At 41.5% G+C, this 14936-nt stretch overlaps 1 protein-coding gene across 3 annotated transcripts in view; it reads left to right on the forward strand.

The window, feature by feature from the left end:
- The window catches only part of LOC117373874 (protein Wnt-7a), a 219650-nt gene that overhangs the window by 599 nt on the left and 204115 nt on the right, over positions 1-14936 (forward strand). For 2 of the 3 annotated variants that reach the window (XM_055223013.1, XM_055223012.1), the window contains exons 2-4: positions 1056-1282; positions 7284-7555; positions 13267-13801. In XM_055223013.1, the coding sequence (XP_055078988.1) occupies positions 1186-1282; positions 7284-7555; positions 13267-13749 (852 nt within the window). In that variant the 5' untranslated portion in view covers positions 1056-1185 and the 3' untranslated portion in view covers positions 13750-13801. Of the gene's footprint in view, positions 1-363; positions 692-1055; positions 1283-7283; positions 7556-13266; positions 14656-14936 lie in introns of those variants that run through there. The other variant, XM_033969995.2, reaches the window with a different exon arrangement.

Here is a 14936-nt window from a genome sequence, read left to right on the forward strand (position 1 = left end):
AAAGCAGCGCGCAGACAAATAGTGCGTGCGTAAAGAGCTCATGGCGCACGCAGGACCAGGTCTCGCCAAAACATTAAATTTCTGTGTTTGATCATAAAAATGTCACTATAAACAATGTTATTTTTGTTTTTAAAAAAGGTAGAGTATGTAAAATCAGTTGAAAGCAGGTTTTGTAATGATGAAAATGTCGTGTGGATTTGTAGATATGGAAAAAACTCTGGTTCTGGCAAACTAAAGTCACCTCAATTAGTCAAGGTGAACGTGCGGAGTAATGAGTCCTTCCACCGCTGCAGCCCGGGCGGGATTCTTGAGCAGGGCCCCATGTCTCCCGTGAACACGCCCCACAGAGATGAGCCTGATATAAGGCGAGAGCTGCGGGTAACAGAGGAACAAGGAGACAGACACGAGCCCCGGGGTACACCTGTGTCACCCTCGCGATGACAAGAAGGCCCTCAGGACGGGGGCCGCTCACACGGGACGCGCAGTCTGGACGATACACTGAAAAGCAAACTTCCACCGCGCCTATGTGAGTTTGGATTTGCCTGTTCCGTGGACTTACCTGAGCTGGAATCGATCGGAGAATAAAGAGTTACTCATCAGCTCGACAGAACGGGGCCGCGATGAGTCGGAAAACGCGACGTTGGATTTTAAGAGTTTTACTGTGTCTGGGGATTGTTTATTTGAAAATTGGGTAAGTTTGACGTGTTTTACGCACAGCAATTTACTGGAGATTAAAGTTACAGTGTGGGCCATGCCTTTTTGACAAGTAATGCAAGGTAATAAAAGCGGATTACTACTTAGGGCATTGTTTATATAAATAATGCTGTTACCTGCCTGTACAGAGGCCAAACTAGTTTAGTCCAAACGGCAACATGCAGTGTGGCAGCTCAGTGCACACCTGCTTTCTGGATATTTAGCCTCAAACTTAACAATGATCTGACAAACCTTTAATTATCCAAATGAACGTGCTATAAAGAGGAGCACGAGGCACGAGCAGGTGACCAAAAGGTACTTTTTCCTCAGTCACATCCATCTTCCATTCACTCCATTCACAGCGGTTTCTCGTCGGTGGTGGCCCTAGGTGCGAGTATAATCTGTAACAAGATCCCCGGTTTGGCCCCGAGACAGCGCACAATCTGCCAGAGTCGCCCCGATGCCATTATCGTCATCGGAGAGGGAGTCCAAATGGGCATCAACGAGTGTCAGTTTCAGTTCAAAAACGGCCGCTGGAACTGTTCTGCGCTCGGGGAGAGGACTGTCTTCGGAAAAGAGTTGAAAGTGGGTATGTTGCCTGTCTGTTAACGTTTCAAATGTGTTTTTTTACTTTATTTTCTGTGTGATTCAAAGCTCAAAGTGCATGTCACGTGATAGAAACAGTCCTGGCCTTTTAGTTTTTATCCAGATCTGATGCGTAAAACGTGCGTAAAAGGCGCACAGACACTTTAACCTTGTATTTGTCACTTTTCCTGCAAAACTTATGCCACAACAGTTTAATATTTTCGTTTTTTTTTAGTCCAAAATCATAACTGTCCAAGTAAACTGAACACTGGACATGTTAGCTTTAGTTTAGTGTTAGTTTATTATTATTATTTTATAGATGTGCCTTACTGTTTCCAAACTGCACAGACGCACTTGCACAAACAGCCAAACCCACAGCATCAAAATAAAGTGCGTCCCGTAAAAGCCAGTGTCACTTACATCAGGCCTAGTTCTGCTCCTCATTGAGTGTGTCTTTCTCCTGGGTCTTTTCTGAAGCCAGCGCGATAACAAAGCTCCTGTGAATGTTGGCAGCTCCTCCATTCAGGCCTCCCCAGTCTCCGGAGACACATTTTCACTGGTCTTTATCCTGTCTAGTGATGGGTGCCGCGGTCCCACTGTAACCATGTAGATCTTACCACGGGTATAAGTTACAGTACAGGGAGGGCAGCAGGGGAAAACAAGAAGAGAACATGCAGATTTTTGAAGAGAAATGTGCGCTTCTGTTTGAACAACGTTAAGTTAGATCAAAATTGGGGGTTTGATATCGGTTTGTGAAGCAAATTAGTAAATGTTCTGAGGTTGTACGTGGGTTTTAAGAAGCACAGACAGGAGCAAAGGGAGTTTTTAACTGTGCAAATATGTCAGTAGAATAAATGGATACCGAAAATCAATATTTTTACTGAAGTTCTATGCAGTTTTATGAATAAATGCTCATGCAAACTGTTGTAGGTTTCAGTTTTGTGCGGGGATTTTAACAAAGGCCAAAAGCTCATTGCCCAGCTGTTAGGACCCATCTTGCCATTTCAGAAAGAGGATTATTTCTTCTTGCTTTTGAAACAAAGCTGCATTGTTTAACATTCAGTCTATTTAAGTGTCTTTAGCCCTTCAGAGGCTTTGGGTCGGTGTGTGTCTCTTGAGTGAAAAAGTTGAAGTGCTCCGTTTGGACAGCCATACCAAATTTGATTGGTTTCACCGATCAGATTAAGCGCGATGCTCGTAAATGAATGCCATTGTTGACGCTTTAGGCCCAAACGCAGCAGAGGAGCTATTGTTCGTAAAGCTGAAAAGAGGGAGATAACCAATGGAACGGCACCATGTTAATGCAAGGTGTATCAGTACAGAGCCATTGAGTCTGAGTGTTTTTAACCCAGGCCTTGAGACGTGTATTGACATTAAACTTAAGTTGATATTAAGGGGCTAAAACATGAAGGCGAAAACAAAAGTGGCAGTAGTCTAATCACCTGGCGCTCCTAGCTAAGTCTTGATCTTTTAGGCTTCTGTGTTTTATATAGCTTCCACCTCTCATTACATGCTTCTGAAGGATTCCTGCCGTCTCTTGTGGTGAACCCGTGCACTCAGATCTGCAGGGGAAAAATTAACAAGAGCGTAGTCAAAACTGCAGACACACCTTCGCGTTTGGCCCGGGGCCCGCTGTGAGCCTATAAAAATGTCCACATAATTGATGCTTCAATATGATTTTTTTTTTTTCTTTCGAGAGAGGGAACATATCCAAGATGTCTGTCAAATAACGTGGCAGCGATAGTGAACCTGGTGCCACGAGGAAGAGAGTTTATTTTGAACAAACAAAGGCCGGTGCAGTTTATGTACACTCGAATGTGACAGACAGACTGACGTGTTGTGTTTACATCATAGACTGTGTAAAGAAACGGACTAAGTGAGTGTGATGTCACCAGGATCTGTTAAAATAGCTGGATTGAGTCCTGCTGCTTAGAGGCATCTCGAGTTGGACTAGTGGCCACTCACTGGTACTACAACGAAAAAAATCCCTCCGGCCAAGAAAGGATTTTTCTTATAGAACGAAATGTAATCACATACTGCTCATGTTTGACTGACAGGGACAAACAGGGACAGACAGGGCACCTACAGATTTCACAAAGGTCAAAATTTGTGGCGATTTTTTCACCTATTTTCAAATCATAAACCTTTTTCTCAGCTCAAAATCCGTCTATTGTTTTAAAAAACTCTTTAAACTACGCTCTACGTCCACTCTAGCTAAGCTCAAGCTCTGATTGGTTAGAGCGGTCACACGGCACAACACAGACAAACATGTGAGCGATGTGAACGAGCCAAACTGTCATGAACAAGCTGCAAGTTTAGAACATGATTCAGAAACTCCTGGAAGCACAAACATTAACATTTATAATTGATCATTTACTTATTATTCTCTTGCCTCTTTCGCGGCCGCTCTACTCGCTCTCGCTCTTGGACCCGAGATCCATATTAGAAATTCCAATCGCGGGTATCATAGCAACCAAAGAGCCAATCCGGAGCGAGTCTGATGAAGATAACGCCCCTTCCTTCCCTCTTAACAACGCTGTCAATCAAACCTGTTGCTAACGCTAGCGGGAAAGAAAGCACCTGATTCATCTGTTATTAATGTTCATATCGTGATTTACAGACACAATAGTGAAATAAAAACCCCAGGATCATGTCGAACGGGTTAATACGAACATTTAAGACCAAAATGACGAGTTTGACAGCAACTTTCTATTTGGAACGCAGCGGCTAGCAGGTTAGCGACGTCCATTTATAGAAACAGTCTACGATTTTTGCATAAGGACGAGGAAAAGGTACTACTTTTCGAGTCAGTATAGCGTTAGCATTGCTTCAAAATACTTATCAAACGGTGCTTTTTCTTTTTACAAAATGTGTATGTTGTTTAAAAGCGTCAGTGCTGCTGTTAACGTGGGTTGAGTCGAGTTCAGCTGTTGAAACGTTTCATCAAATCGACTCCAGTTTAAGGCTCCAAGAATGTAATCAAATCAAAAGAGCAATTTAAAGGCTCACAATTAACAAATCACAAGACTGCAGTTATAAAGAGATGTAATACAGTATTCACTCGTCGTAATAATGTGAAACTTCTATAAATATGAAACGGGAATATTGTGTGGGTCCAGATTAAATGGCTCATATAACTAATTATTTTTTTATTTTTCATTAATTATTCATTATGTTTTCTGATCTGTTCTAATCTGTGTTTTGTTTCATTCTCTTCATCTCTTAGTTCTAAAAATCCTGCATATTTAGGCTGAGTTTTTCTTCTCTCAAACTGAAAACGGTCCATTCCACCTCGTGATGTCATCGTGTGGTGATACCGGAAGTGCTCCACTGTGTTTTTAAACTCCACACACCTTCATTTCTCGAATCACTTGGATGATTTAAGATCTGGAACGGTCAATTTCTACTGAGCTAAAAGGTAAAAAGGAGCTGTTAACTTGAAAATTACCACATGATGACGTCACAAGGTGGAACAGAGCGTTTTGAGCTGTGGAGATGAATGTAAATAAAACAAAACACAACTCCAGGTCTGTTTTTGAGGACGTAACAGCGTTATAACATAACTTAAATTTCACAAGAGTCTATTTTGTGTAATATCGGACCTTTAAATGTTCCAGCAGGCCAAGTTACAGGTCAGATCTGTGGGTTCGGCAAGCCCATTAACAATAAGAATTGATGTTTTTTTCAAGGTAGTGTTTTTAAGTAATCCTCAAGAATCATTTGGATGATTTCAGTCCTGGAATTGCCAATCTCTACTAAAGGTAAAAGGAGCCGTTAATGTTGAAAACTGCCACTTCATGACATCACAAGGTGGAACAGAGCGTTTTGAGGTTTGGAGATGTAACAGACTAATAATAAAGAGTTACTTAAACATGTGCGAATGAAACAAAACACAACTCCAGGTCTGTTTTTGACGCGGTAACAGCATAATAACACGACTTAACGCTCACGAGAGTCAGTTTTTGCGTAATAAAGTTTATATTTCACAGTTTACTCGAGTCTTAACGCTCTGAATCTCACAGTCAAATCACAATAGTCCACGTCAACTTCACATAAACATCTCCCGAATCAATTTTCACAGTAAACGACGGTGTATTGATTTGGCCGCAGGAAACGTCAACGCCTTTGACCAAAATCCCCTTGGAAGTTAAACACGACAGACGGATCCGCGTACGACTCCAGACGGTTTAACCTTTACATCTGCGTCTTTATTTCCTGGTACGTAAATGATTGGTTAGAGATAACGGCAAATTGGATATTATGAGCGCACACAGAGCAGGAGCCCGACGATCAATAGCTCTTCCTTCTCAACAACCCTCTTATTCATTCTGCTTTGTTGACTGCACCCGCGGCGGCCATTTTGGTTCAGGGGCAGGTCCGTTTCCAGGTCAGACTTGGAAGAGCGAGCGTACAGCAAAGATCTCTGTACAGTTAATAATTAGTCGTATCCAGTTTTCTGCCCTGCCTTTTGGATATTGGGAACTACAAGAACGATGCGATATGTAATCTTCTTTTAGCAGGAAATAAAGCGTACGCCTCCAAACGATTTAAAACTGTGGAGGTCGTACGATAAAACGTGAAATGATTTGCGAATTCTCGTGTTCTTGTTAAATCCGACCTGTTTTGCAAATTGACTTTTTAGAGCTTTTAACCGTTTTTATAGTCGTTTCCTTCTCGTGTACGCTCACGAAGTTGTTTTAGGAGTGATTCACGTTTGAGTTCAATCTTTAGTCGCTTATTTTCAAGACGCCATTTCGCCGATAAATCCCCGTTTTCACCTCCGCTGTGACGTACGCGCTTCCTTCAGTTCAGTTTTATTTTCTTGAGCGTTGATTCTCGTAGGATTCGGCAGCGTCGCGTCGTCATTTTGGCACAAATGAACAAAAAAAATCCGCTGCTCACTAGTGTGATGTGCAGCTGTCCATAGGGGGCGCCGACAGCTACACGGCGCTTTGTTGTGATGACGTTTACGGCGACGTCAGCTTCCACTCTTTTCTTTTATTAACTCGTTTTAGATGAATACAGTGGTCCCTCGTTTATTGCGGGGGTTACGTTCTAGAAATAACCCGCAATAAGTCGTCATCTTTATTTTTTACAATTATTCTCTACGTTTTTGTCTGTAAAACCCCTCACCACACACTTTATACACTTTTCTCACACAGGCGTTAACGTTTTCTCACATTTCTCTCTCGTTTAAACTCTCTCAAAGTTCAAACCTTCGTAGGCGTCTTTGTCGGTGCAGAACGTTTCATCGACATCGTGGGTTTTGTCGGGGAGAAAACAAATTGCAAACTTACAGCAAAATAACCCGCAATAGGCGAAATCCGCGAAGTAGTCAGCTTTATTTTTTTACAATTATTACCGTATTTTCCGGAGTATAAGTCGCACCAGCCAAAAAATTAAGAAAAAACATATATTTCACAATCACATTTGAGTTTCCCTGGACAAACTATGAAAAAAGTGCGACTTATACTCTGGAAAATATGGTGTATATATGTTTTTGTCTGTAAAACCCCTCACCACACACTTTATACACTTTTCTCACACAGGCGTTAACATTTTCTCACATTTCTCTCTCGTTTAAACTCTCTCAAAGTTCAAACCTTCGTAGGCGTCTTTGTCGGTGCAGAACGTTTCATCGACATTGTGGGTTTTGTCGGGGAGAAAACAAATCGCAAACGTACAGCACTTCAGAGTCACACTGCGATCCAACGTTTATGTAAATTTGTCTGAACACATTCTGTACTGTACAGGAGACACGGCACGGAGGAGACTGATGGACAATGGTCTACGGTCCAACAGCCAATCAGGACGCAGGACACAATGCACGATCATACGATGTAAAAAAGCATGAAAAATTGCAGTGCGAAACATGAACGGCGATATAGCGAGGGACAATGTGTATTAAACTGGTGGTATCTGTGTAGTATTGCTGCATTGTTAATTCATCATAGTATTATTTGGTATTTTATTTAACTAACTCCCCCGTTCTGTCCTTTGTGCAGGTAGTAAAGAGGCCGCCTTCACCTACGCCATCATCGCCGCAGGAGTGGCTCACGCCCTCACCGCCGCCTGCACACAGGGGAATCTGAGCGACTGCAGCTGTGATAAGGAGAAGCAGGGTTTCTACAGTAAAGACCAGGGCTGGAAGTGGGGGGGCTGCTCCGCCGACGTCAGCTACGGCCTCGGCTTCTCCAGAGTCTTCATCGACGCCCGAGAGGTCAAACAGAACGCCAGGACGCTCATGAACCTGCACAACAACGAGGTCGGGAGAAAGGTGAGTGTCTGTAAGAACCTGCACAACATCAGGTCCATTTCAGAACAAAACCAGGACTAAACCAGGACTAAACCAGGACTAAATCAGGGCTAAACCAGGACTGAACCAGGACTGAACCAGGAATAATCAGGACTAAATGAGGGCTAATCCAGGGCTAAACCAGGACTAAATCAGGACTAAACCAGGACTAAATCAAGACTAAACGAGGGCTAATCTAGGGCTAAACCAGGACTGAACCAGGACTGAACCAGGACTGAACCAGGACTGAACCAGGAATAATCAGGACTAAATGAGGGCTAATCCAGGACTAAACCAGGACGAAACTAGGACTAAATCAGGACTAAAACAGGACTAAACCAAAGGCTAAACCAGGACTAGACCAGGATTAAACCAGCACTAAACTAGGACTAAACAAGACTAAACCAGGACCAAAACAGGACTAAACCAGGACCAAACCAGGACCAAACCAGGACCAAACCAGGACTAAACCAGGTCTAAACCAGGACTAAACCAGGTCTAAACCAGGACTAAACCAGGACTAAACCAGGACTAAACCAGGACCAAACCAGGACTAAACCAGGACTAAACCAGGACTAAACCAGGGCTAAACCAGGGCTAAACCAGGACTAAACCAGGAATAAGTGGCGTTCAAATTTGTACTTAACTGGGACTCAGTGTAGAACAAAATCCAGACTGGACCAGGACCAAACCAACTCTACATCAGGATTAAACTTGGCTCAAACCACAACCAAACCAGGACAAGTGTGAACACACCCAAAACCAGATCTCAACCAGATTAAAGCTAATTCCTGTCTAATTCAGGATTATAAAGGCCTATTGTGTTTGTGTGTCTGAATAGTTACGATCTCTGACACCCGTGGATCGTTATGTAATAATTTGCACATTTTAAAATTGAAATATTCATTTAAAAAACATTTGTACCAAAAATGACGACGCGACGCTGCCAAATCCAACGAGAATCACAATTAAGAAAATAAAATTGGAGAAGGAAGTGCGTTTGTCACAGTGGAGGTGAAAATGGGTAGATCGGCAAAATGGCGTGTTGAAAATAAGAGATTAAAGATTAAACTCAAACATGAATCGCTCCAAATAAAACTTTGTGTGAGTAAATGTTGAGGGGAAACAACTATAACATGTTTAAAAGCTCTAAAAACTTTATTTTGCAGAATAATATTGATAAAATAACTAAATATTCTTTTTGAGACGGACACCTGTAAACCTTTGGCGTAGTTGAGAATCGGACCAAAATATCGGTCCAAAATATTAGCACTACATATCGGTCCAAAGTATCGGCCAAAAAATATTAGCCCTCCATATCGGTCCAAAGTATCGGCCAAAAATATTATCCATGAATATCAACCGAAAGTATCAGCCCAAAATATCAGCTCTACATATCGGTCAAAAATATCGGTCCAAAAGAGCAGCTCTAAATATCGGTCCAAAGTATCGGCCAAAAAATATTATCCATGAATATCAACCCAAAGTATCGGCCCAAAATATTAGCTCTACATATCGGTCCAAAGTATCGGCCCAAAATAGCAGCTCAAAAATATCGGCCCAAAATATCAGCTCTACATATCGGTTCAAAATATCGGCCCAAAATATCAGTCATGCACATCAACCCTAAGTATCATCCCAAAATATCAACCCAAAAGATCAGCCCTACACATTGTTTTTATATATTTGCCCAAAGTATCGGCCCAAAATATTGATAATATCCCAAAAAAATCAGCTCAAAATATCAGCCAAACATATCGACCCAAAATATCGTCAGTTTATCGGCCATCGGTTCTTCCGGAATCTAAACAATCAGTATCAACATCATGAAAAACCCCATATCGGCCGATCTCTAGTTAAACCGATCGATTCTTTTTACGTAATATAAAGTTTCGAATCCTCCGCTGCTCGGAGTTCACAGAGTCCTCCAGCTCAGGCCCAAACGTCTGTTTTAGTGAAGCCTTTAGAATTGGCCTGAGCAGAGTTAACTTGTTTTCCTTTCTCTGCTGTTTTTTTTTCCGTCTGTGCCAAACAAGCCTGATTCTCAGCGCTCACACGTCCCGGCCCACAATGGCTCTAAAGGCCTTTTCAACTTGTTTTCGGGCTCTTGTTCTGGGTGACTTTTTCAGCGCAGACCGGTCAAAGCGTGTATTAAGTAACAGAATCATGATTTTTGTACTCATTTCCTCGTGTTTGGACTCATAAACGTGTAGATGTTTTGAGTAGAATCAACAGTTACGCAAATCTAACCCAGAAAAAGGTCCGGCTCAAAGCGGACAAAGGCTGTATATTTGGTCACGCAGCAGCAAATGGACACGGGACTAAAGCCAGACCTGTTTTTTGGGTGATTCCAGGAAAAAGAAGTTGTTTTGGAGTCTTATTTTGTTCCGTGTTGTTTGTATTGTGGCTCTACGGGAAAAAGCGTAGAGTTGGAGTGAACGGAAATCATCGGCAAATCCAGTTTTCCTTAAATCAGGGGTGTCCAAACTTTTCACAAACAAAGCTGAGAAAGTTTTTAATAGGGGTACACCATATTGACAAAATGTAGTGGATTATTAGTACATTTTTACAACTTGAAAGTAATTGTCTTAATTAAGGGTAATGTATAAAAAATAGAAAGGGAAAAAATTATAAAATAAATCAAGGTACATGACTAGAAGCTCCAGGACCCCATCTGCGTCGTAGACTGGCCATAGACCGGTCGCCAATACAGTGAATACTTCAAATCTGCATTATTATTACACGTTAGACTGAACCACTAGAACACACGTGTCAAACTCAAGGCCCGCGTGCCAAATGTGGCCCTCCATATCATTTTATGCGGCCCTCGACGGGGTAAATTAAAAGGTCTGATGGTCTTGAAATCTCATTTTATCAGGAGATGCGCAGTTACACAGATATTTTTACATCTAGGGAAATGCATATGTGATATTTGTAACTCGAATAAGTAATAAATACAGAAACAGTTCATTCAAAAGTAAAAAAAAATGTGATTTATTTTACATTTGGCCCTTTGAGAGAATGTGTTTGACGCCCCTGCACTAGACCTTTGTTCACGTTTACATCCTCAATGGACCACAGTAAATATCTGATATGGGCTTGTTAAAGTAGACTTTCAGAAATGTGCAGTAAAAAGTACTGTTCAAGGTAATATGGACCAATTCACCTGGAAGCTTTAGGGCCGAGAAAAATGTATCTGAGGGCCGTATTTGGTCCCCGGGCCACAGTTTGGGCATGCCTGTCTGAAGGGGCTCGTATTACACTGTTTTCTGATTTGTGATATACGTTTAACACACAAACAAACCTGCATATTTAAGCTTCAGTTCTTCTCTCAAACTGAAAACACTCTGTTCCACCTTGTGATGTCATCAAGTGGTAATACAGGAAGTGCTCCACTGTGTTTTTAAACTCCACACACCTTCACTAAAATCATTACCACGGAATAATTTCACGCCTACAGTCGCTAGTCTCTGTTGAACTTAAGGTAAAACGTCGCGGTTAACTTGAAAACTACCACTTGATGACATCACAAGGTGGAACAGAGCGTTTTGAGCGTTGAGAGATGTGACAGACTAATCATATAGTTGCTCAAACATGTGTGAATGAAACAAAACACAACAAACCTCACAAGAGTCACTTTTTTAATAATATAAGACCTTTAAAAATGAAAAAAAAGCACAAAATTTCCAAATAAACTACCTATTTTTTAAACGTATATCGTGACAAAAATACAAAATTGCTCATGGTAAAACAAATACTGCAATAAAACAACAGCAGAATTAATTTAAAAGTATGTTCAAATTGCTTTACGTGAACATATAACATCGCGTAGATTATATGACAAACCAAAATCCCCGACATTCCCAAAAAAAAAAGTCTTCGTTCACTTGACCTGGCACTTCCCATTGTCATCGGCGCAGGGTTTAACCATAATCCCAGTCACTCGTCGCCTCGTACAGTCTCCCCTGACATTTGTGTGTTGTGTGTGACTACATACACACAGCCTGAAATCTGACACGCTATTTTGGCTTGTGTGCGGACGCCGTCACACTGCTCTGTGGTGGGGCTGATTTAATCCTAAACCATACAGGAGCTGGAGCGACGGGCGCGTTCGGCTTTCAAGCTCTGAGTTCAACGGCGGAACAAGGCGCGAGGCCGACCACGAATCCGGAGAACGCTGTTTTATTAGCAGGTTTATCTAACTCTAATGCGTGCGATATTTCTTCCTGTATTATCGTTATGAGTCACTCGGAGTTTGTTATGATAAAATATTGAGTAACATATCAGGGAAGTTAATAGTTTTGTTTAGTTTTTGCGTAGTAGAGTTATAAATTGGAGTGTAAGAAGCAGTTTTTTGTGAATTCGATCAAAAAAGCGAGTAGAAAAACTTAAAATTCACGAAAAATTGCTCAAAGTTTAATCTTTATCCTTAACTTTATTTGATGTTATAAATAAGTTTTTAGAGATTTTTTTTGTTATAAATAATTTTTTATCATTTTTAGAGATTTTTTTTTTTTTTTAGATTTTTTTGTTATAGATCATTTTTTAGAGATTTTTTTTATATATAAATCATTTTTTATCCTTATCTTTATTCGATGTTATAAATATATATTTTGTTTTTTTTAGATTTTTTTGTTATAAATCATTTTTTAGAGATTTTTTTTGGAGATTTTTTGTTATAAATCATTTTTTATCCTTATCTTTATTTGATGTTATAAATATTTTTTTCCTTTTAATACTTATTTGTTGGATCTAAATTTTTGGGAAAACATAATAATTTAATGAAGCCAAACTGATTTATCTCAAAGTACAGCGGTCCCTCGTTTATCGCGGGGGTTATGTTTTAAAAAATTACCCGCAAAAGGTGAAATCCGCGAAGTATCAGCTTAATTTTTTACTTTATTCTCTATGTTTTTGTCTGTAAAACCCCTCACCACACACTTTATACACTTTTCTCACACAGGCGTTAACATTTTCTCACATTTCTCTCTCGTTTAAACTCTCTCAAAGTTCAAACCTTCGTCGGCGTCTTTGTCGGTGCAGAACGTTTCATCGACATTGTGGGTTTTGTCGGGGAGAAAACAAATTGCAAACGTACAGCACTTCAGAGTCACACTGCGATCCAACGTTTATGTAAATTTGTCTGAACACATTCTGTACTGGACAGGAGACACAGCACGGAGGAGACTGATGGACAATGGTCTACAGTCCAACAGCCAATCAGGACACAGAACACAATGCACGCTCGTATGATGTGAAAAAGCATGTGAAATCGAACTAAAAAAATCTGCGAAACAGCGAGACCGCAAAAGGTGAACCGCGATATGGCGAGGGACCACTGTATTCTGGAAGTTGCCGTTAGCGCCGCCATTGTCATCGCTGCCGATCTTAACAGTAAATCCGTTCTTTAGACACTACCGAGCCGTTTTAAAGCTTCGCAGAGAATCGGTGCAGTGTTGTCTTGTTGTTACACACAAACATTGAACATTAGACAAAAAACAACCAACTTTATATAATATTTTAGTGCTGAAACTTCCAAATTCTCCACTCGCTACTACACAGAAAGCGTGTTTTAGTTGCACGGAACAAACGGGTGCGGCGGAATAAGCTCCATAAGCCGTTCAGAAGCACTTCCAAATAATTCCGTTTTGTTTTGACTGCTGTGTAACCTCTCGTATTCCGTTTGTCTTCAGATCCTGGAGAAGAACATGCGGCTGGAATGCAAGTGTCACGGCGTCTCGGGCTCGTGCACCACCAAAACCTGCTGGACCACCCTCCCCAAGTTCCGCCAGCTCGGCTACATTCTCAAGGAGAAGTATGCCCACGCCGTGCACGTGGAGCCGGTCAAAGCCAGCCGACACAAGCGCCCCAAATTCCTCAAGATCAAAAAACCCTACTCCTACCGCAAACCCATGGATACGGACCTGGTTTACATAGACAAATCTCCAAACTACTGCGAAGCCGATCCGGTGACGGGGAGTTTGGGAACGCAGGGGAGGGTGTGCAACAAGACTATGATCCAGCACATCAGCGGGTGCGATTTGATGTGCTGCGGGCGCGGGTACAACACTCACCAGTATTCACGGGTCTGGCAATGCAACTGCAAGTTTTTGTGGTGCTGTTACGTCAAGTGCAACACGTGCAGCGAGAGGACAGAGGTGTACACGTGCAAGTGAGGAATATTTATTGGGGGAAAATAAATAAACGAGCAAACGGATACGCGGGCATTCGGAGATGATCGGAAGATGTTTGTTTTTTTGTCGGTGTCGGTTGTCGGTGGCGCGGTGCTGAGCTGTTGAACTTTTGGATCTTTTTGCACATCTTCTCGGACATTCCCGGACTGGGTTGGAGCGTTAACGTGGAGCAGTCGACCGCGATGCAAGTCACTGAAGTGTCATATGTAAAGCTATAGGGACAAACCTTATATTAATATGCCATTTCAAATTCCCGGATTGATGCTGTGGTCACGTTCCATGCACAAATGGCATAAGCTGGAATATTTAACAAGACTGTATTTAGGAAATTAATAATGTTAATTTATTCTGTAAATGAACTACTGACTTGGATGACTACTACTAAAACGCTGGGAGATTTCTAGCTTATTTAAACGTTTAAAGTCCACACACTGGATTAATACCGTGCTGTAGAAAGATGTCGGAAAACGGCTAAGCGTCCTGACCCCTTCTGCCCCCTTTTGATCCCATCATGAGTTTGTTTTGCCACTGTTTGCTGCTAGTCCAGAGGATCCCAGAGGCTGTCCGCTCTGCTGACCGCCTTCAATGGCATTGCTCACTTTCAACTGATTTAGCTTAACACTGGACTTCACTGATCAAACGCCAGCACACTTACCACTTTTGGTAAATAATAGTTTATAGAGTATATTTTGTTAAAGGCTATTTTTATATGAAAGTTTTATTTATGTTTTTTTTTTTTTTTTGCATATTCCCTGTACAAATGTCGGATTTTAATCTTCGTGACAAAGCTAATATTTGTGTATTTTGGCCCCTGTTGTCTTGCCATAGATGTACATTGTAAAACTGTGTTCAAAATGTGCTGCCTTCCATGACTACTGAATACAGAAAGTAACGCAATGAAATCCCCATCTCATTTCATTATTGTGTTTTGGATCTTCACGTGTGGTTTTAGAGGGAAACTGTGAACTTTTACTTTAAACTAAGCGACTGGCGAGAGCGTGATGTCAAGTTACTATCATAGACCGTATTAGCCGTCACGTTTGAATAAGGAAGTGATCATGGGCGCGCTTCCGACTCCATCGACTCTGGCTCTGATGCACTTTACGTTGAAAAATTGCCCCTCTCTCTGTATCTGCTGCCGTCAGACTCGTCATTTTGGTCTTAACTGT

This window comes from Periophthalmus magnuspinnatus, chromosome 7, assembly GCF_009829125.3.
Source record: "Periophthalmus magnuspinnatus isolate fPerMag1 chromosome 7, fPerMag1.2.pri, whole genome shotgun sequence".
In the NCBI taxonomy this organism is placed as follows: Eukaryota; Metazoa; Chordata; class Actinopteri; order Gobiiformes; family Gobiidae; genus Periophthalmus; species Periophthalmus magnuspinnatus.